The sequence below is a fragment of the Helianthus annuus genome, chromosome 15, assembly GCF_002127325.2.
Source record: "Helianthus annuus cultivar XRQ/B chromosome 15, HanXRQr2.0-SUNRISE, whole genome shotgun sequence".
NCBI classification, from domain to species: domain Eukaryota; kingdom Viridiplantae; phylum Streptophyta; class Magnoliopsida; order Asterales; family Asteraceae; genus Helianthus; species Helianthus annuus.
Genome location: NC_035447.2, coordinates 14,272,431 through 14,296,152, shown reverse-complemented (window position 1 = coordinate 14,296,152; position 23,722 = coordinate 14,272,431). Strand labels below are relative to the sequence as shown.

Below are 23,722 nucleotides of genomic sequence, written 5' to 3'. Positions count from 1 at the left end.
CAAACAACAGCAGCAGGACAGGGTTACATGTAGTGTTGGACATAGTGTTGGACATTTTCGTTAATAATTCAACGTATATAATATTACAATTTTTACTTTACAGTTTTAAAGGACTTAGTTTTCCTGTTTAGCCACCCGTGTAACACACGGGAACTTAGACTAGTACTCTTTATATTTAAAAAACCCCACACTCACAATTTAGTTCTTTGGATGTGAATGCTCTGACTCAACCTTACACATTATAATTCAAGCGATTAAAAAGGAACACGAGATTAACATTAACATAGCTAGAAAACATATTATAACTAATAGCTATAAACGACACACAAATCTAAAATAGTAAAATTACTAGTAAATTATCAACGGATTAGTGAGAGATACCCTAAACCATAAAAAGAAGTCTCTCACTGATGAACGTTTGTAACTTTTTGGTACTTATTTCAATTAATCCTTTGTAATTGGTTGTTACTTATTTTAATTAGCCTTCAATAACTCAACCTTACACACTTTTTAAACTTTTTCTCATATTTGTATTTGTTTTAACAATTAAAAGGCAAACTTTTTTATTGTAAACCAAGGAGTTGGTACACTCACCAATTGGTGTCGAACTTTTCGAGATAACATGTAAAAAGACGCGTTGGGATGAGGTGTCGTCATTGTTTGCACCAAATTACGTTTACACGAGACGACTAAAGTGAATATAATCAAGTTATAAAAGGCACTTAACTAAATGGAATTCAATTTGGCTTTTCAAAAATTGAATTCATAGTAGTTCGAATCTGAACTTGGTTTCAAAAGTTTCAAATTCAATCAACCCAAATAACTGACCCGATGAACACTATTAATTGAGTTTGATGTTATAAAAAAAATTGTCTAGTTAAAATAATGCTCGTAAAACTTACGAAGGTTAAGATTCTATAATCTTGTAAAATAACTATCTCATCCAAAAATCAAGTTTTTGACACATGATTACCAACGTTAATATTCTAGAAGCTTGTAAAATAATTACCAACGTTAATGTTCACACATATAATTTTATTAAAATGCGTTCCTGAACCTTGTGTCCAAATTAATGTGGCGCTGCAAACCACCATCTGTTCATGTTTGTTCATTTAACTAAACAAAAAAAATTTATTGTTCATCTTCGTTTGTTTAATAAACGAACGAACACAAATGAACTTCCTGCCGAACGGTTCACGAATTGTCCGTCAAACGTTTGGCTCGTTTGCAGCCCTAGTGGCCAACTAAAAGTTGTGTCCAAATTAGTAGAATAAAAAGTTCAGGGACTAAGTATGAATCAGTCAAAAAATATAAGTAAAACGAAAAGGGGGGGAACGTATTCAACAAACAAAAACGGCCGTCGTAGAAACCCTAACCACCGCCGCCACTCACCGCCGCTGACTCCTCTCCTCCGGCACCGTAACAATGGCTGACGTAGTACAATACAAGCTCGAGCGCATGGTCAACGAGCTCGACGACCTCGAGCGGCGCGGCCTCTTCTCCCGTCGTGAAATCGCCGAGATCGTAAAACAACGCCGGAAGTTCGAGTACCGGCTTAAACGTCCGAGTCCTCTGAAGCAGGATTACATAGCCTACATCGACTACGAGAAGTCTGTTGATGCTCTACGAGTACTTCGTAAGAAAGCGGTTATGCGTGAGTTGAAGAAGAAGAGTGAAAAGGGAAAAGATTCGAAGATGAAGCAGAGTTATTCGGATTTTTCTGGAGTATCGAGGATTGTTGAGATTTATCGGTTGGCTACTAATAGGTTTAAAGGTGATATTGAGCTGTGGTTTCAGTATTTGGAGTTTTGTAGGCAGAGGAGGAATGGACATATGAAGAAGGTATGTTGTTTTGAATTTGTTATTGTAGATGTTTAATTTGTTTTAATTGTTTTGGTTTGTGTTTGTGTTTAATTTTGCTGGAACTATAGTTGTGCAATATCTATTTTGCCCAAAATTCTGCGTGATATTATCCTCAAAAAATTGGTGCATATTAATCATAAGTTGTGCAGAACATTCTCTTTGAAAAGATATCTATAAAACAGTTCACATACCAATTCTATGAAGAATTTAGTTGTAGGGGTTCAAAATGGGTGCGCTGAGGGTGGTTAGGTAACGGGTCAATACGGGGTTGGGTTTAAAAAAGTCAATTATCAGTGTGGGTCGAAACGGGTCAGGTCAGGTCGGATTCAGTTGGAAACACTTTTAGTCAATTTTTCATAATAATGTGGTAAACAAGATCACAAAAACAATTTTAGTCACGATGAAATTTTTTATCTTTGGTTCAAAACGATATAGGAAGGTGTATGGATTGATAATAGACTTTAGAGATTGAAAACTTTGAACCTGATTTTGTGCTGTTGTTACTTGTAATCATAGTTGTTGATAGCGAATGGCGATAGATAGCGACAAGCTACCTATACGCTACGTAGCGACAACGAGCGTTATTTGATGTTTAGCGATAATGTATTAGATTTTTTTTTTAAAAAATAGGGTTTTATTCACAAATTTAAGGTATTTCGATGCAATTAGTGACGACTACAGCTGTTTGGTTAATTAAAATGCCTAAAATTTCAGTTTTTAATATTTAAAAAACAAAAAAAGAAAAAAAGAAAAAAAACCTCTAATTGTCGCTATTAAGCGCTAAACACCAGATAGCGATGATCCAGCGCTACGCAATGATATTCGCTATAGTGTTCGCCATCATCGCTATTAACAACTATGCTTGTAATAGTAGTCCCATTCTGTGGTTGTGTTGTAGGTGAATAACCAAAGTTAGTGTTTTTGATTCTTTGGGGACATTAATTGCAACTAAAGGTGGCAGTTTTCTCATTACCCATAAACCATAGTAAGTAAATTATATAATCTAAATTCAGAACGGCCTCAACTTCCAACAAAGGAAAAACTAAAACCAAACCAGCAACATGTGAGTTATGTACCAGCATTCTAACTTTAGTATGCCTTGTGTATAGCATTTAGAAAAAAAGGACAGCAATACTAAAAAATAAAAAATAAAGTATAAATCTACAAACATAACCATTAGCAACTGCCTAGAGTTAATTTCCATAAACTACCTGTACAAGTTCCAGTCCTTAAAAGGGGGGAACAAGTCATCATAAACCTTTGAAGACTATTTTCAGATCAAGAAGACCAGAATGTGCATTCACATGAGTCAACGTCAACCTATATACCATGTAACCAAACCAGAAACGCCCTTAAACAAATTAACATTTTGAGGGTTGAGACATTTGACAGTTTACATTCCAGATTATATTACCATAAAATTTAGCAGCATAATTGCTAGTCTTCAAAAGGGAGAAACACATCGTATTCGTTTTGCTAAATACGATAAAACTAAAATCAATGGATACAAGCTATACATAAACAAGTTCAGTATTAAGAAGTATGTTAATAATAAATCAATCATACAAACAAGGTTGTATGTGTTTGTTTATATATCTAAAATTTTCATCCGTTATTGTTTGTGTATCTCTCAGGTTTTGGCTCAGGTGATCAGATTTCATCCAAAAGTACCCGGAGTCTGGATATACGCCGCATCATGGGAGTTCGACCACAACTTAAACGCTGCAGCTGCTCGTGCACTTATGCAAAGCGGTTTGCGATCTTGCCCACATTCCGAAGCTCTATGGGTAGAATATCTCCGAATGGAGCTCACTTACCTTAACAAGTTAAGTGCTCGCAGAGCAGCTCTTGGAGAAGACGTGGGCACATTGGTTCCCGATCGTTCAAACCCCGAAGATAAACAATGGCGAGATGAAAATAAAGAATTATTCATGTCGATTGATGGAGAAAGTGAAGATTACAAAGAGTTAGATGTACAAAACGACGAACTGAAACAGAAGATCGATATTTTTCGGGAGCAAGGATTGAACATTCTTCAAACGATTTACAAATGTGCAGTGGATGCGCTTCCGTCCAGTTTCAGCTTGAGAACGCAGTTTTTGGAGATACTAGAGGCAACTGATTTGGCGAATTCCGAAAATATGCAAAACGAGATTCTTGCTGACATGAAAAACGAGTTTTCGAAAGAACCAGCATATTGGGACTGGCTTGCAAAATTTGAAGCAGCTGGGCGTAAGAGTACACAAGATGTAACGTTAGAAATTACGCCTGATCAGTTGGTCAACGCGGTTCAGGTATGCCAACTCAAAACCTGAATCTCTATACTTTGTATGTATTTTATAGTAGAGTAAAATGCCATGTTCATTCCTGAGGTTTAGCTACTTTTGCAACTTTCGTCTAAAGGTTTGTTTTTTTGCATCTGAATCCAAAAGGTTTGAAATCTTGCCATTTTCATTCAACTCGCTAACTCCATCCATTTTTAACGTTAAGTCTGGTATTTTTCGTCTTTTTAGACATTTTTTTTGTGACGATTAAAGGGTTTGGGCGGGGAGAAAGTCAATAGAGGTGGATCTTTATATCTTTACTTTTACCATGTTTTTTAATTTAATCAAAAATGTCTAAAAAGACGGAAATGGCCCTCATTTAACGGAGACAAATAGATGGATTAAACGAGTTGGATAAAAATGGCAAGATTTCAAACCTTTTGGATCCAGACGCGGAAAAACAAACCTTTGGACGAAAGTTGCAAAAGTGGCCAAACCTCAGGGACGAAAATGGCATTTTAATCTTCGTTATATTAGAAGCTTCAAGATGCATGTTTCTTATTTTTATTCTTAAAATGTGTTTAGGTTTTTGATGAGGCTCTGAAGGTCATACCGTCATCTACAATGTTCGATCTATATATCAAGTTTATGATGAACACAATTGGTAAAAACGGACACAATAAAAGTTCTAGCATAGACCCCGTTACACATGTTTTAACGATCTTTGACAAGGCTCAAAGCATGGGGTGCATCTCTGAAGATCTTGCTTGCCAACACGTTTCGTTTTTGTTACGACTTGAAAGATTAGACGATGCTAGAAATTTGGCAGAAAAACTTTGCAATGGAGAACTTTCGGAAGCGGTAAATTTGTGGGTTTTACGACTTTCAATAGAGATTAAGCGAATTAAAACACCAAGCAAAGGTGATTTGTCGTATGTGTTTGATCTCTTGCAAAATCCTTTGAGGAAAGTTTCTGTTTCGCAAGTTGAGAACCTATGGCTAATGGTATGTGGAAGTTCTCTACTATTCTCGTAACTTTTTCCCGTATCATTAGGGCTGCAAACGAACCGAACGTTTGTGAACCGTTCGGCGGGAAGTTCGTTTATGTTCGTTCGTTTAATAAATGAACAAACACAAACGAGAAATTATATTCGTGTAGTTAAATGAACGAACATGAACAGATGCTGTGCTCGTTCATTTATGTTCGTGAACGTTCTGTTATGTGTTCGTTTATGTTCGATAGTTCACTAGTGTTTTTAGTTTTTTATATATCTTATTAATACTTCAAAATTTCAAAAATACTTAATAAGTATCAGTGTATTATATATTCTGTCCATGAACACTTGTTTGCGTTCGTTTGTTTTTATTTGTGTTCATGAACGTTCGTGACCTAAAATTAACAAACAAACACGGACACGTTCATTTCCATAACAAACGAACACAGACACAAAATCTAGTTCGATAAGTGTTCAGGCACAGTTCGTGAACACGTATATTTCATTAACAAACGAACACGAGCAAGGTCTTGTTTGTGTTTGTTCAGTTCGTTAGTTATGTACTAATTATGTTATTTTATCACAAATCTTGAATGTCAGTAGCTTTGAGTATATAACAGATTACTGCATTATTTTGAATTTGCAGGGCTTGAAGTATTTTTCAAATCACAAACATTATTTCGACAAGCTGGTGGATATTTCTCTAACTTCATTGATCAGAGACGGTGGTAGTGATGACGGGTTTTCTCTTTCATCCGCAATTGTAAACTTTGTTCTACAAAAAGATGGAATCCAGAGTGCAAGAGATATGTATAAGCGGTATGTCTCTAATTAATCTTTTAGCTGTCGATCATCATACGAGTAATATATTTGTCATTAAATTAATGAAGTTGTGCAGATTTTTCACTTTACCTCGGCCTGGGCTTGCTTTATATAGAAACTGCATTGAAATAGAATTGAACCTTGCATCATCTGCTGGTGGCAAAAAGGTAAATCTTGTAGAAGTCCGCAAGATATACGAAGCGGCACTTTCAACGTATGACCAGGATGCGAGTTTGTGGCAAGATTATCATTCTATGGAGTCAAAGGTATGTTTTAAGTTTTGTTAGGATAATAAAAACATGCAATAAATAAAAAATAGTAAACGTCATAGTTGTTAAAAGCCATCGCCTCTTGCGACTAGGCCCATTTTTCAGGCGAGGCGAGGCAGTTGCGCTTTAAGTCGAGGAAATTGCGCTTTAACTCTCTAGGTGATGGTTCAGGCGCACATTCCGGCAAGATTCCTAGATTCCGGAGAGTTTCCGGCTAAATTCCGACAAGATTCTAGCCAAATTTCTACTTTTAATCAAGGAAAACTAATTTTATACACTAATACACTAATATTTTGGTACTAATTAGATGATATAAAGTGTTACATAATAGACTTTCTTTATTTTATTTGAAGAATAGTATTCTTTTTCTAATACACAATATATTTTTTAAAATTTTCCATTATGCACTTTATTTTTTCTCAGGCCCTCGCTTTTTTTGCGCTTTGCGCCTAGGCCCCAGGCGAGGCCTATGCGCCTAGAGTGCGCCTAGTGCCTTTAATAACTATGGTAAACGTAAAATTTTCATGGTCAAGTAATTTTGTTGTTTAATTTGTTTTTTTTTGTTGGTAGATGGGGACATCGGAAACCGCTGCTGCTGTCCACTGGCGTGCACGAAAGATACTTAAAAACAGTGCGAATCTACTAATATGATGAGATTATGAATCGAAAGTTTGTAATTGTGAATCATTTACAGTTTTGGAAGGTATGCTTGTTGCCATTGCAGTAAGCATGTCCTTGAGAAATGTAACAGTTGTTTTATTAGCAGGATAATCAAAGTTTTGGTTTCATTTGGATGATACTGTTGATGTTAACACATGTATACACAGTCGAGCCCGGCTCGACTCTACATCAATTTTTCACTGAAAGTGGTTTACTTTTTAATCCACACTTAATCAACACCGTATCTTATTTGCGATTGGGGATCCCGAATTAGCCTACGGTTTCAAACAAAGGCGAAATGGCTCGTTACATTCATTTAGACCTTTTAAACCCTTACAATTTAATCTGTACATCAGTTTTGTTTAACCTGTATATAAGTTGTGTACCGCTCTTCGGTTTTCTTACATTCATTTTGAACTGTTAAACACACTTGCAACACATAATTAGTGTACCTGTTTAAAATTTGTTTAACCTGTATGCAATTCACCAATTCAGTTTTGTTTAGATAAATAGGCTGCACGGTTGTGTATGGGTTACATGATTTTAAATAAGTGTTAGTTTTGGTCGATGTTTTTAGATAATGGGTATGTTTGGGTCGATGTTTTTAGATAATGGGTATGTTTGGCAAAAGTAGCTGGTGGCTGAAAGCTGGTGGTTGAAAGCTGGTAGCTGGTAGCTGTAGCTTTTTTAGATATATTTGGTGTTTGGCAAGAGTAGCTGGACCTTTTAATAAAATGTATAAAAGGGCCAAAATAGACGTAACTAAAAATTTAAAAAGTTTGTGCATTAAAAAGTGCATTATCTTTAGAGGTTAAAATAATCAATTTTTTTTTTCTAAAAGCTTGTAGCTCATTCTAAACGCTACTAATAGGAACGTTCAACCAAAAACTTTAAGCTCCTAATCTAAAAGCTTCAAACCCCTTCAATCAAACAAGACTTTTTATGAAGTAGAAGCTTTTTCTTAAAAGCTTAAAGCGAAGCTCCATGCCAAACATAGATATCAAGATAAGAACACATGCGGAATTTAATAAAAAAACTTTAAACAAATATAAAGATACAAGTAACAAAAAAGGAATACATCAAGTGTGGATAAAAGTTTTCTTAAACATATGCTTTAATAAAAATTTCAAGTGTAAATCAATATCTTATAAAAAGAACCTATAACTATATAAGCCCAAATTAGTTAAAATAGGGGAGGACTATATAGAAAACCCTTATGTTTTTAGAAAACTCTGGAAACTCAAAACTCCCCCCATTTTTACCCAACCTCCCGACATTTTTTTTTTGAAAAAAATAACACATGTAATATACATGTTTTTAAGAGTTTTGGGCCAAAAAAAAAAAACAAAAAAGCGCCGAAGGGATGTTTTTAAAAAAAATAAACAAATTTCAGCAAACTCCGGGTGACTAACATGTGTTAGGCAAAAAAGGCTGAAACTTGCTGAAATTTGTTTTTTTTTTTTTTAAAAACATTTCTTCGGCGCTTTTTTGTTTTTTTTGGCCCAAAACTCTTAAAAACATGTATATTACATGTGTTATTTTTTTCAAAAAAAAAATGTCGGGAGGTTGGGTTTTCTAGGGTTTTCTTAAAATGGAGGGTTTTCTACCTAGATTTAGCGAGTTAAAATATATCCATATCCATATGCTTTTCACATAAAATCTTAAAAAATATTTAAAAAATGAATGTATGGCATCCCAGTGATCCTTATCATGGATGGCAAGGGCTTACCACTCACCAACGATAGGGGTTTTGATTGCTACCAAAAGTTCTCCACCACCCACTGCTTTTTAGTTTTCACTCACCAACCATTTCCTATTTTTATATTATTATATTATTATATTATTTTACAGCAAAAATATTCTCCCTCAAATGTACTCATTATTATTTTAAAAACTCCAACCCAACCGCATCAAGATTTGCTCTCTAAGTTCACTTGTAAGTTCAATCTCAATCAATTTCTCTTTTCTTTCTGGTCAATTAACCTGCTTTTGGTGTAAAAGATCTGTTTCTTGATTGTAATTTGTGAAAAGATTGAGTCTTTGTTCATGTGGGGCAAAACCCTTTTGCAAATTTGTTGATTAAGATGCTAATTGTTGAACATATTGGATCTTTATTGATTGTTGAATTTGTTGGTTGTGTTTTCTTATCTCTTTTCTTTGAGGCATTTTGTCATACAGTTGAGCTGCAATTTATTAGATCAAAATGTGATAAGTGTTGGGGGATGAATTAGTATACAAAATTAATAGATTGATTTATTAATTCCTCAAGATTCATCTACAATGTTTACATCTTTAATTGGTACCATTGAAAACCTTGATTGTGCTTAATTTAAGGTTATTGGAATCTAAGAAACTTTTTTTTTTTTTTTTTTTTTTTTTTTAATTTTTTGATTTTTTTTTGTGTGCTGAAGCATAAATCACAATGAGGGGAGGACTATGGCAACTCGGTCAATCAATCACTCGCCGTCTCGGTCAAGCCGATAAAAAAACCATAGCCCGAAGGTGCTACGCCTCGGACGCTGACCTCAAGAAAACCGCTCTGTACGACTTCCACGTTGCCAATGGCGGAAAGATGGTACCGTTTGCCGGTTGGAGCATGCCAATCCAGTACAAAGATTCAATCATGGAATCCACCATAAACTGCAGGGAAAACGGTAGTCTTTTCGATGTCGCACATATGTGTGGGCTAAGTCTTAAGGGAAAAGATTGCGTCCCGTTTCTCGAAAAGCTCGTGGTTGCTGATGTGGCAGGACTTGCTCCTGGTACCGGCTCGCTCACTGTTTTCACAAACGAGAAAGGTGGAGCGATTGATGATTCTGTTATCACTAAAGTGACCGATGATCACATTTATTTGGTTGTTAATGCGGGGTGTCGAGATAAGGATTTGGCTCATATTGAAGAGCATATGAAGGCTTTTAAAGCCAAAGGTGGTGATGTAAGCTGGCACATTTATGATGAGAGATCTCTTTTGGCTCTTCAGGTTAGTAACTATAACTTGAGAAATTAGGGCTGCAAACGAACTGAACGAACATGAACAAGATCTTGTTTGTGCTCGTTTGTTAAGGAAATATATGTGCTCACGAACTGTTCATGAACACTTATGGAACGAGATTTTGTGTTCGTGTTTGTTTGTTAAGGAAATTAACGTGTTCGTGTTGGTTTGTTAATTTTAGGCGATGAATTTAAACGAGCGTTCATGAACACAAATGAACACAAACTAATGTTCATGACCACAGACGGAAACAAACGAACACAAACAAGCGTTCATGAACAAAATATATAAGATGCTGATACTTATTAAATATTTTATCTGTCGGAATTTTGAAGTATTTAAATAAAATATAAAAACTAAATCACTAATGAATTATCGAACACAAACGAACATAAACAAACGCATTACCAAACGTTCACGAACATATATGAATGAATGCAACCTCTGTTCATGCTCGTTCATTTAACTAAACGAACGAAATTTTATGTTCGTGTTCATTCATTTAACTAAACATTAACAAACGAACACAAATGAACTTCCCGCCGAACTGTTCATGAATTGTTCATTGAAGGTTCGTTTTCTTTGCAGCCCTATGAGAAATGGTTCTTTTTAATTCAAATATATTGTTAATTTGTTTTGTAGGTTAGTTGATTCGTTCGATAACGAACATGTTATGATCTATAATATTATGTATATATGTATTCCGTTTTGTTGTCGTGGTGCAGGGTCCTCTTGCAGCCCCGACTCTTCAGCACTTGACTAAAGAGGATTTGAGTAAAATGTACTTTGGGGAGTTCCGTATTATCGATATCAACGGTTCCAAATGTTTTCTAACCAGAACCGGGTATGTTTGCGCTTAATTAAAGCGATTAGGATATTATATCATGTCTTCCAGAATCAGAATCATTAATATATTAACTTCGTGTAGGTATACCGGTGAAGATGGATTCGAAATCTCGGTTCCCTCAGAAAATGCGGTCGATCTCGCAAAAGCGATTCTAGAAAAATCTGAAGGGAAAGTACGGTTAACCGGTCTTGGTGCACGTGACAGTCTTCGTCTTGAAGCCGGGCTGTGTCTTTACGGCAACGACATGGAGCAACACATAACCCCTGTGGAGGCTGGGCTCACATGGGCCATTGGCAAGAGACGACGGGCCGAGGGTGGTTTTCTTGGAGCTGAGGTGATCCTCAAGCAAATTGCTGACGGCCCAGCTATAAGACGAGTTGGGCTTTTCTCAACAGGCCCACCGGCCCGTAGTCACAGTGAGATTCAGAACGAGAACGGGGAGAACATCGGTGAGGTTACTAGCGGAGGGTTTAGTCCGTGCTTGAAGAAGAACATTGGCATGGGGTATGTTAAGTCGGGATTGCACAAAGCGGGTACGAAAGTGAAGATTGTGATCCGAGGGAAAACGTATGAAGGGTCGGTTACCAAAATGCCCTTTGTACCAACGAAATATTACAAGCCATAAGTCTTTGTTTGTGTAGTTGAAAAGTTCAATGTTTCTGATGGCTGTTTTCTTTACATTTAACCTGTTTTTGTTGAACTTGAATTCTGCAAGCCTGCAATCTTTGATTTTGTGGTTCAACACTTGATTTTTAGTGTCATATAAGCGGCTTATCTTGTTGCAATTGTCTTGATAATGTTTCAAGATTTGGTGCCTGTCAAAATTGAACATGAAATTGACTAATAATTGATGAAAACTATTATGTTTTTATAAGGAAAAAGCCATATGACATATGTACAATAGGTTACAAGATTGTTTCAACTTAGAGGTGCATGGTCATATAGATTCCGGGTATGGTCAAAGATATTCCGGGTCGGGTATGTAACCAGTTCTTGATTTGTTTTTTAAAACAACAAAAAAATAAAGTTAACAAAAATGAAGTTATTTGTTATTAATTTATTTTTTGGGTTTTATCTTAACAAATACATAAATTACAAAAGAGTAAACTGCCAAAATAGTCTCTGAGGTTTGATCATTTTTGTCACTTTAGTCCAAAATTCAAACCTTTTGAATCTGGATCCCTGCCAATGTTTTAAAAACCGGTAAATACCGGCCGGTTATACCGGTATTACCGTTTCCAGAAGTAAATCCGGTACGAAACACCCGGTAAATAAGTGAAACGGTATAAGGTTTGTACCGGCGGTAAAATCCGGTATACCGGTTTGAAACGTAATACCGGTACCGGCCCAGGGTTATTCTAGTTTGGGTTGTTACTTATTTTTATTATATATGTTACTTATCTTACGTAATTTTTATATATTATGATTATTCGTAACTAAATGTTCTTATTTAATATTGTATGAAACGAAAATAGTTGATATATTCAACACTCAAATGGCTTAAACATATCGTACACTTTCATCTAAAAGTGCTTGTTGAAAAATCGAATGATTTTCGATTATCTTTTGGATTATATTTTATTATGGATTTACTTTTTGATCGTCTTTTAATATGTAATCATGCATTTTTAGATTAACATTTGAGTTGATGTTGTAATTTATGAAATTATAGAGTTAGCTAGTCAACCCGGTTGAACCGCTCGGTACAACCTGGTTCAACCGGTTGAACCATTTTTTAGCTTAATCCGGTTTAATTTAAAAACCGGTTTTTAAAACATTGATCCCTGCGGTTTCAATTTTTGTTGCCATTTTCATCCAAAAGCAAAATCTGTTTAGATTTTTCAATTAACGTCTAGCTTTTTTTTTTTCTGTCATTTTCCTCCTTTTTAATGAAGAGCAAAATGGTCAGATTTTTTTAATTTGTTATAATAAAACGTTAAAAGACCATTTTACCCTCCATTAAAAGGGAGGAAAAAGACAGAAACGCTGGATGTTAACCGAAAAACCTGACCAGATTTTGATTTTGGATGAAAATGACAATAAAATTGAAACCATGGGGACCCAGATTCAAAAGATTTGGGTTTTAGACTAAAGTGGCAAAAGTGACCAAATCTCAGGGACTATTTTGGCAGTTTACTCATTACAAAAAACATAGAAATTACAACACATTAAAAAAAAAAAAATACAGAGAAACTAAAACTAAATTTTATTTATTTATTTATTTATTTATTTTTTTTGGAGTGGAAAACACTACCCGGTTTTTTAAAAAAACCGGTGTCGGCTATACAACAAAAAATGTATACCCAGTGGGTAGGGTCGGGTCCATAACCAGTTCCTCAATGTCTGGTTCCGGGTAATTTTCTGGTCCGGTTTTGATTAGGAGTTTTTTGTGCACCTCTATTTCAACTAAACCATTTGATGTTCACCTGGTGACTCGTGTTTGGGTCCATCTTGGGCTCTAGGTTTGGGTCGAGAGGCCCCTGTGGGCCTTGTATAAATAAGGGCATCCCCAAGGAAAAATGGGCTCTCTCCTCTTGGATCAACTAACTATAAACTCTTTTGGACCTAATATCTCAAAGTTGATACAATACAGGTAGAGGTACACAAATCGGGTTTTGGACCTAATCTTTCAAGTTGATACAGGTATAGTTGCACAAATCGGGTTATGTATTGGAAAACCAGGTATTGTGAGAAATCGGGTAGAGTTCGGGTATGGCTATTGATTGAAGAGAAAAACCATATCCTATATACTAGGATAGGGTATCATCTGGTTTGGATATAACATGGTATTGGAACCGCGTATTAATATCCGGTTTAAAAAAATAAGCTTCCTTTGTTATTTTACACAAAAATGATTTCGTTTTAAAAGATAAATTTTGTTTGTAATTTGTAAAAAATAATTAAATTAAATTACAATAACATAAATTCATTCAAGCACAAATTGTTTGCTTTATCATATGCAATTAAAAAAAAAATAAACTTAAATATAAAAGGTGTAAAGTAGACATAAAAATATACTTTAAAAATTGGGCTATTCTATCGGGTATTTAGAAAACCGATATCGGGTACAAGGTATGACTGGTTCCGGGGAATTTCGGGTATAAAATGGATACGGATTCAAGAGATATTGAGCTCAAAATGTATATCCATACCCTACGAGTAGGATCGGGTTTGGTTACGAGTATAAAATACCCGGGTACAAATAATCGGTTCCGCGTTGTTTGTCCCTTTTTAGAGCTCAAATTATGGATTAAGTTCTTTAAAGTCACTCTAAGTGACTGTTTGTTTAGCACTTAATGGTTCAGATTGTTTGTTTCGCGAGCATATGTCTGAATGATTAAGACATTTGTGTAATGGTACAGAGATAATGAAGAACTGTGAGAAATTATTATTGATTACTAATGAATAATTACATATGAGAGCTTTACATATATACAGATCCATAGATTCATTTTGCAAGAATAGTGGAGATAATTAAGGAGTACAATATGGAAACTATAACAACACCCATTGACTAAGCTAATTATTTGAATTTAAAATATATTGTCTTTGACTTTGACTCAATAACATATTACCCGTAATAATTTGCCTCTGAATGGTTAAACATTATGTTAAGTCTGAATGGTTAAAATCTCTAATCTAAATTGGTCAGAGATTTGTCTCTGAACGGTTAAACATTATACTGGTTTTTAATTGTTCAACACTTAATGATTCAGACATTTTACTGGTTCAGCACTTAATCATTCAGAAATAGGCAAACAGCCCATAAGTCCTTTATTTGAAAAGTTATCTTTAAATAGCAAACAACTTGTTTTTTAAAGCTCCATTTCTAAAACTACTCATTTTTTTAAAGGATAACTTTATAGAATAGCAATCAACTTTTTAATATGTTTCACTAAAGTCACTCAATCTTATTTTATCTCTCTAAAATCACTCAGATTTGATTTATTATTCTAATGTTATGCAATTTCTAGGTTACCCGATCATCTTCATAACATAGCAGTTCATGTTTCTTTTTTAGCATTTAAACTTGAATAAATAATTGTATTTTATTCTTTAAATTTCAAATCTAATACGATTTTTTTATAATGAACTCTTTTATATAAGAAAATGATCATCTTCATCATCTCTGGTAAAGACCATCTTCCACTGAAACATAGAAGAAGATGATGCATCATCAAAAGGAGTCCACCACCCATATTAATATTTTGAATTCCATTACATACTATACTCTCCACATTAGAAGCAAATGCAGATTTCATCACTTCAACCCAAAAATTCATATAAAACCTTCTAATTTTATAGTTTTTGTTCATCTTTAAAATCCACCTCCTCGTTATTCAACCTTCAAAAATGGATCTGAAACACGGAACATCCTATATTATCTGGTCATTGTTCTGAAACAAAAACGAAAAAAGCAACCATAATTGGTCTCCGTCATCGAAGGTTGCTGGTTGTGGTTGTCATCGAAGGTTATCAGTCGTCGAAGGGTCTGAAACTTAGGAGAATAGTCCTTTATGGATAAAAAGGCAACAATGCCCTTGACTTAGTAGAATTATTTAACTCCAGTTAGTTAAAATTAAAAAAAAAACAAGGTAACTTTTCAAGTAAAGTACTCCGATTAAACGTGAAAACTTTAAAGGACTTAATCCATAATTTGTGCTTTCATAAAGGACAAAAATTGTAATTTAGTCTTTGTATGGTTAGACTGACTAGACAAAAAGAATTAGGCTACAGAAAGGCTTAACTTCAAACAACATAAATTTTCATCAAGAGTTACGGGCTGGTGAAATATGGATGAAAGCAGCAAAATGGGCCAGATGTCAGTGGCGGATCTAGGATTCACGCCAAGCGGTAACGTTTTATAAATAAGCGGTAACGAAATCGAAAAAACGTCAAATTTTTCCAAAATTTACACTAATTTTACACTACCGCCGGAACGCCAAGCCGTAGCGGACGCCACCCCTCACACTAATGTACATCCGCCCCTGCCAGATGTTATTGTTGGCCCCAATCTTCACAATTGATATTGATTACAAGAAATAAGAACAAGAATACGATTGAAAACTAACCAGAACTTCTATATATCTGAATGATTGTATGTGTACAGGGATTGAATACAATTGAAAAATCTAAACCTATTTATACATATAGAATAGACACCTTCCCAAACATCGCACCCCTTGAAGAAGTAGGGTGACTTCTTGTTGATCGACGTGATCATATGCTTCAATCAACGTGTCTGTTTGTTTTGGCGCCCTTCCAATCGACGTGTGTATCTGATGCGTCACACATCCCTTGTTGTAGGGTATTATCTTTGTTTCTTGTCACCATACACCCTTATACTATATCATAACATCTAATTACGTAATAAACATACTTTATACTATATACACTAAGACCCTTGTAGTTTAACGTGAGAGATTAACATCATCATTCTCCCCCTTAATCTCGAACATCGTCAAATTTGTAGGTCTTGTACTCCGAGCAGTGTTATCTTCTCGAATCTCCTTGGTATCCAACACTCCACATGGATCATCTTATTCACGAACCTTACTCCTCATGAACCTTGTTTCACACGAACCTTGATTCACACAAACATTTAGCTTCACACTAGTCTGGACCGCACTTGATTTGTATCACATGAACCTTCTCTTGTGTAGTTGTCTCAACACGGACTCCACCCAGTCTTGACTAAATTGCCATCATCATATCACATGATTTGAATCCATCTCACATAGATTTTTAGATAATATAACTCACTCAGATTTCTCTTGCGGTTGTATCACACAACAATTCCTTCTTCTGATCCAGTCACAAGATTATTTGTATCCTTTACATGCATGTCTTCTCCTTAATCTATCACAGATTTAATCTCCTCTTCCGGTTGTCTCTTACAACGGGTTCTTCATGATTGATTACTTCCCTTACAGATTCTTTACTTTTACCTGATCCACTCACTGGATTGTTTTATTGTACCTTTCACAGGTTCTCTCCGCATAACGATTCTTCGTTCCTTCGACTCCTCACAAATCAACTACCACCATTCTCACGAGTCCATAATTTCCAATACGCACATAAAACTTCTTCATCAACCCTCGTCTTTATTTCTCTTCTCTATATGAATATTCTTCAGAAAGTCATCATGAGGTGAATCACTCAAAATATTGATCAGATTTGCAGCCATTTTGTGATCCTCTCGATCAAGGGCTGTAATACGAGATTCCTTTCCCGTTCGGTTCTCGAACTCGGTAACATATTTGTTCTCCAAATTTGCTTTCACTTTGCCTCACGCATAAACAACCCTCATGACCCTTCTATCGCTTCACTCGACTTTCTTTGGTTCATCATGAACAAAATCACAGGTTTCTTTCTAAATAGCGATCGCCGCTTTTCTTCCAATCACTCGAATGCTTTTCTAAATTGAACCTTGTATTGAAAAATCTTGATTTCATGAATTCTGATCTTCGCAACACTCTAAATGAACACAAAACAACCCTTTCCTTCGCTCCTGTACCCAGTTCGACACACCCACGGACCCTAATCTGACTGCATCTTCAAATTCTCACAACCCTTCACACAATCGAATCCTAATTGCATGATTATGCCTCCTGCGATCTCTAGTGCCTTGCGAATTGTTGTATTTGGTGAATCAATATCAATAGTCTGACGCTCTAATACCACCGTTGGTCAGAACCCTTACCCTTGATGAACAATGACAGACACAATGATAGAACAATAAAATTCTGAAAGAACGATTAATATTGAATATGATTGTGATAATACAAGTGATTCTAATGTTTTTAAATGACACATACAAACCCTATTTATACTAAACGAACAGATGTGATTGTAGACGTGTCCCTTCATTGATCGACGGCAGTAAGATTGAAACAAGGAGACACACCTCTTCAAGATTGATAACATCCACAAGATCAAGAGTCACAAATGTTCATGAAGGGACACGTCTCTACAATCGCACCTGTTCGTTTAGTATAAATAGGGTTCGTATTGTTTCATTTAAAAACATCAGAATCACTTGTATTATCACAATCATATTCAATATTAATCGTTCTTTCAAAATTCTATTGTTCTATCATTGTGTCTATCATTATTTATCAAGGGTTCTGACCAACAGTTATGTCAAACATAGGCCGTTGTAGGGGTGCACAAATTGGTCAACCGAACACGTTATTAGTTGACTTGATCAAAGCTCATTAGCCAATAACCTGTTCTGAGGATCGACAACCATAACCTATGTAACTGGTTAGCTTATTTTAGGACCTGTTAACCTATAACCGCTTATTTGTAACCGAGTTTTTTTATATATATAGATAATTATCTTGTTTTATCGTAAAAAAAGCTTATAAAATAATTTAAATGGTAAAAAGACTCAAAAACAGTTAAAAAGTTGAAAAAATGAATAACCGGTTAACTAGTTAAATCAGGTAAAGAAAACCGGTTACTAACAGGTTCTTGTTTTAAATCTCTAAACTGACTTTTAGCCTATGATTTTTTAAACCTAAACTGGTCACTAGTGTACCGGTTACGGTTATAGTAACCGGTTTTTTTGTACTCCTCTAGGCCGTTTGTCTAACTTTAGGATTCAAGTTTCCTCGTGTGGAGCCTTGAGCCCTTGATTTAGACTTTGATGGTTCTCAAATTCAAAGATATTTATTGATTCTGTTTCAATTATAAAAACATGTAAATCATGTATTTCACTAATTCACTCCTTTATTTAGCCATTTAATTAGTTCTAAATAATTTCTGAGTGTCTGATCTGGTAGCAGTATTTGATAATGTCATCACATTTACATCACATTTATGTTCCCAAGTCTCATTTAACAGGAGAGGGAAAGAAAAATGAATTAAGAGAGAAAAGGAGCGAAAAGATATGATTTTTTTCGTGTTCCCGAGTTTAATGAAATGTAATGGAAAAGAGAAGAAATCAAGCATTTTATGTGTTCCCGAGTTAGGAGGAAAAGAAAATAACAATTTTACCATTATACCTTTTAAACATAAAACATTTTAATTAGATTGGAGGGTAATTTAGTAATTTATAGTCTCTCATAATCTCTCCAATTTGGGAGGATGGATATACGGATAAATTTTCTTTCTTTTTCCCCCCCTTTCCCTCCCCTCCCCCTGTTAAATGAAACTCAGGAACATGGTTTTTCATATTTTCATCTCTTTTTCCTGCACTCCCCTGTTAAATGAGACTCGGGTAGAATTTCTCAATAAGAAAAGCTTGATATACTAGCTTTTCACTTTTAAAAGTATATTCATTTTCTCGACATATATAAGTAATATATTTATATATAAAATTAGGTTAATATGCACAAGGGAAACTTATTTTCAAGGCAGCCTTCAACTGACTTGCAATTGGGGACTAAAATTATTTACGTGTCTTGGTCATACTCCTGCGCAATCATGGCGTCGTTCAAAGATTTCTTCATGTTGATGCTAAAAATAAAGTTGTAAATTATAATGTATAATTCTATAATGGGATGGGATTAGGGTCAATAAATGGTTTTACAAGGTTTAAATTTAAATTATAACCCTAAAGGGCATTTGGACTAGTGATATGAAGATATACGTAAAATAATTTCCCTTCTTATGAGGTCGAGGGTTTAAGTCTCACGTTGGACAATGATATAGATTTAAGAGTAGAATAAATTCTTTTTTAAATTAGAATTTGTATAATTGAACTCCTACATGCCCAATAGATACAAACAAAATCCAAAGATTTCTCATATACAAAATTGATCAGATAGATAAACCTAAACATTATTTGGTTCATAATATATATGATGCATTTTGCAAGAAGCTTGTTTCTATTTTGACCAAAATTTCATCAACTTGGACCAAATTATTTTGGTTCATATAAATGGTGTATTTGGCATGAAACTTGTGTTCTATTTAGTTGGTTCAAGCGTTTCATCCAAACAAAACAAAACAAAAGTTAGAAAGCAAGAACCAAACAAGTAGTTTCTATTTTCTTAATTTTCAGAATGAAGCACGTGAATTAATAAATGGAAAGAATGTGTCACTTATGTTTCAAAAGATACAGAATAGATTTGAATTGCAACAAGTCATGATAACAAAAACAAAACCTTCAAAGGTTCATGCATTAAAGTTAAAATATTAATAATTGCGGAAGTAGTTGTTATGGGATGCATAAATATTTTAATATGATAAAACTTTGTATTTTTGTGAACAATGGAAGTTCCGTATAAATTTGGAAATATATAATATGTATTGTAGACTTGTAGTGAGATTCTTTGATTCTTACAAGAATACATAAACACATGCAGCCTTTGACTTCATAATTTAGCTTCAACTGATAATTAAGATCGAGCGATTGCCATTGAGTATCGATCTAATATTTAATGTGTAGTTAATATTTAGTTATGGCTATATATAATATTTGTATTTGTTTTTAAGACCCTTAACTATTTTAAGCGCATTATTGAAGTTATTGAATTACCGCTACTATGGCTATTGTTGTTACCCACCACCACCCGCCAAACAAGAACACATATGACGGTTGTGACAATGAGGCAATGGTGATGTGGTGGTTAGCAACGATGGCGAGTAGGTGGTTGGTAGTTGGTACATATTTATAATATTCAATAGGTCTTCATTCTTCAATATTGATGCTCTTAATCCAAATATTAGCAAAATTAGAACTTTTAAACATTTTATCAATAGCTAATTTCACTAGAAGTATAAATAGAAGAATTATCGAATCTTGGTATAGTTTTCTCCACTTGTTAACATTTATGATGTGCAACTTTAGATACACAATGAATAAATTTATAAAAAATTGATATATGTACAAAACTATAATTTGAAAAGATTAGAAGAGCTTGCTTCCAAACTCTTCAACATCTTTCCCTTTTCTAGAAGATGAAGCTGCAACATCTCTAAGCTCAGACAAGCTTCTTCCAAGCTGCAATGCCACCTTCATCTCAAACACTTCACCATTCTCTCTCCTTCCCACATCTCTTTCCTTCAAGTTTGATTCTATAGATTCCTGCATCATCTTAAAGAAACCAGCATTGCTTCTATACATCTCAAACACCATCCCTACTTGCCCACCATGTTGTATAGTATTTACAACACTTGCCATTGCACCCCCCATGACCCCAAGCACCATGGCCCAAGAACTATGAGGAGCAGATGCAAGAAAGGCCGAACCAATGGCTCCTAAGCCGGTTAGTAGAGGGCCAGCTACGGCTAAACCTTTGTTTAGTTTCAAGGCCTTTTCACCTAACCTTACATAATCATCTTTATCTTTAACCTCCAAAACCTTAATGATCTCTCTCATCTCTTCTTCAAGATCCACACTCCAACCATTTTTGTCGTTACGACGTTTGGAAGTTGTTGGTTTTTCGGGCCACCAAACTGCTGGTTCCACTTTGGCTGGAAACTTTTCTAGCATGACACCAAGTAGAGGAAGAGGATAGGCTCTATCTAAAGCCAATACTTTCTCCATTGCATCATTAACATCACTAAGAGTAGGTTTGCTTATTGCAATCTTTGTCTTGATTTCGCTTTCAAGTTGCTTGAACAACCTTGCTGCATTTCTTTGTTCTTCAACCAGTTGAGATGGTTGGATCTTGTTCATGATAACCAACATGCCTGTGGCTGCCAAATATAAGAAACTTGATGAAAGCTTAAGGGTTTCCAAGGGTGCACCAGGTACACTAGTTATGGCAGATGCAATGCCAGCCATGGTTGCCGCTGAAAGAGTAATGGTGTTGATACATGTTAACAGAAGGCTGTTCCAGTTGTTTCTTTGCTCACCAATGTTTTTATGCATCTCCACACGATCAGAAACAGCCTCTAGAATCAAGTAAAGCTTCTCCAAGATCACTTCATGATCTGGATGCACATTAGGGTTTGATGTAGGGTTCTTGGGTGTGATTCTTGAAAATTTATGCATTTCTTGTACCATGCTTATGTTTGATGCTAAATTTGGGGTGAAGATATCAAGATTAGCTGTGCTAATCTTGGGCAAATGGATAGAAGCCCTTGTGATTATTAGTCTATGAGAAGATGAAGAGGGTGAAGAAGTAGATGTTTTTGTGCGCATAAAGCTTGAAGCTTGATTAATGGCTGCCATATGTATATGCAATTTATTTGATCCTATAAGGTTTTGAATTGTGATCACAAGAAAACAAGAAGTATTTTATGATCTGGGAATGTGTTTTGTTGTGTTTTATGAAACGGTTAGAGAGATCTATGTGTTTATATAGAGGGGGAAGTAAGAATTGAAGTGGTCAAAATATTCGAACTTTGAATAAATGATGTGTTGACATCAGACTATTTGTCTGGACTGCTTCTTAACCTGTGCTAGTTTGACTCGACCATATTTTAGTTTTACCGAAAATTATGTAAACTTGGCTTATTCAATTTATTTTCTGGAAAATTTGGGCACAAGCTTTTGAATTGTGATCAACATACGAATGAAAGAGACAACAAATCTATAATAATTTTCATTCTTAGTTCTAATCAAGTTTCTTACTTTCTTCATTCCATGATATTCAGTACTATTTTTGGTGGCTAATTTTTAGTAACGATTGCTAGCTAGAAATATATAATGCCATGTGAATTTGATTAGAGTCTGCTAAAATTTTGGTAGTCTAAATTTGAAGAAATTTTCACGAAAAAGATATTTTCAGCTTAAAATCCTTACACGCGTGATGATTACAATGACATATCATTGTATAACGTTTTTATAACACACATGATTAAACGAAGTAAGTTTTAGTTATACATATTAGAGTTGGAATATGTAAGTTTTAATGAAAAGAAAACCTTTGAGAGTGTACTAACTTTTTTGCTATTGATGTAAAAAGCTAAATATTAAACGAACCCTGATTAATAATTTAGTTCTCAAACTCCAACTTGTATTTTTTTATTTTTACAATCATGCAACCTCATGTGACTTTCTGCTTCAACATTTTACGATGTTCGTAACTAAGAAAGATAAATGATCTCAATATCAAAATGAAAAAGCTCATTAGTAATGCTATGTTTTACGGTCATCTGGGTATAGAAGAAGTAAAGAACAATATCAAGCTCAACTCATAATCTCATCTCCAGCGGCGGATCTTGCCCGTTGAACGTGCCAGGGCCGAAAGACACGGGCACTAAAAAAAGCCCGAGCCAAACATAGTATATATAAAAAATTTCGATTGAAATGCGGAAAATTAGCACTACGCCCGAAAAACTTGCCCGGGCCGTGACCCTACCACAGCACCATTAAGAACCGCCCCTGCTCATCTCATCAAGTAAGTTGTACAGTTCATAGTGATAGTCTGTATATATACAAATGAGGAATAACCAACTAACAAACAATCCTCAACAAACTAACTAATTACAACTCTACCAGTATACTCTAATATGCCCCCTCAAGCTAAACGGGGAGCATCCACGTGAAGCTTGGACCTCAGATTGTCAAAACGAACACCAGACAATCCTTTGGTCAAAAGATCTGCAATCTGAAATGTGGTGGAAACATACCGAACATGTAAAATACCAGCCAAAACCATGTCACGAATAAAATGCAAGTCAATCTCCAAGTGTTTGGTGCCCTGATGAAATACCGGGTTGACTGCAAGATGTGTAGCTCCGGTATTGTCACACCAAAGAGATGGTGGACAAGTCATCGTGATATGTAACTCATGTAATATAGATGTAATCCATCGTAACTCAGCAGTTGTATGAGCAAGCGCTCGGTACTCAGCCTCTGTACTCGACCTAGCAACCGTATGCTGTTTCTTGGAACTCCAACTGATAAGGTTGGGCCCAAGAAAGACACAATAACCCGTGGTAGAACGCCGATCATCGGGACATCCAGCCCAGTTAGCATCACTATAAGCATGTAAATCAACACAAGTAGACCGACGTATACACAATCCATGAGAAATGGTACCCTTAAGGTACCGCAAAATCCGCTTGACAGCGACCCAGTGTCGATCAGTAGGTGTCTGAAGGAACTG

General features: G+C 35.2%; 3 protein-coding genes across 3 annotated transcripts; 2 read left to right on the top strand and 1 right to left on the bottom strand.

The window, feature by feature from the left end:
• The first annotated feature begins 1,331 nt into the window (after nucleotides 1-1,331).
• LOC110910762 (U3 small nucleolar RNA-associated protein 6 homolog) lies at nucleotides 1,332-7,010 on the top strand. Its single transcript, XM_022155368.2, has 6 exons — nucleotides 1,332-1,842; nucleotides 3,498-4,157; nucleotides 4,713-5,132; nucleotides 5,769-5,941; nucleotides 6,021-6,210; nucleotides 6,784-7,010. The coding sequence occupies exons 1-6, from the start codon at nucleotides 1,426-1,428 to the stop codon at nucleotides 6,862-6,864; spliced, it is 1,941 nt and encodes a 646-aa protein (XP_022011060.1). The 5' UTR covers nucleotides 1,332-1,425; the 3' UTR covers nucleotides 6,865-7,010.
• A 1,578-nt stretch (nucleotides 7,011-8,588) lies between these two features.
• LOC110910763 (aminomethyltransferase, mitochondrial) lies at nucleotides 8,589-11,497 on the top strand. The gene is made up of 4 exons (XM_022155369.2): nucleotides 8,589-8,809; nucleotides 9,285-9,853; nucleotides 10,591-10,709; nucleotides 10,794-11,497. Exons 2-4 carry the CDS (start codon nucleotides 9,296-9,298, stop codon nucleotides 11,335-11,337), a joined length of 1,221 nt encoding a protein of 406 aa, XP_022011061.1. The 5' UTR covers nucleotides 8,589-8,809; nucleotides 9,285-9,295; the 3' UTR covers nucleotides 11,338-11,497.
• Nucleotides 11,498-20,453: 8,956 nt separating this feature from the next.
• Nucleotides 20,454-22,028, bottom strand: LOC110910764 (probable F-box protein At4g22030). The gene has a single exon (XM_022155370.2). It carries the CDS (start codon nucleotides 21,838-21,840, stop codon nucleotides 20,572-20,574), a length of 1,269 nt encoding a protein of 422 aa, XP_022011062.1. The 5' UTR covers nucleotides 21,841-22,028; the 3' UTR covers nucleotides 20,454-20,571.
• Nucleotides 22,029-23,722: the final 1,694 nt, after the last annotated feature.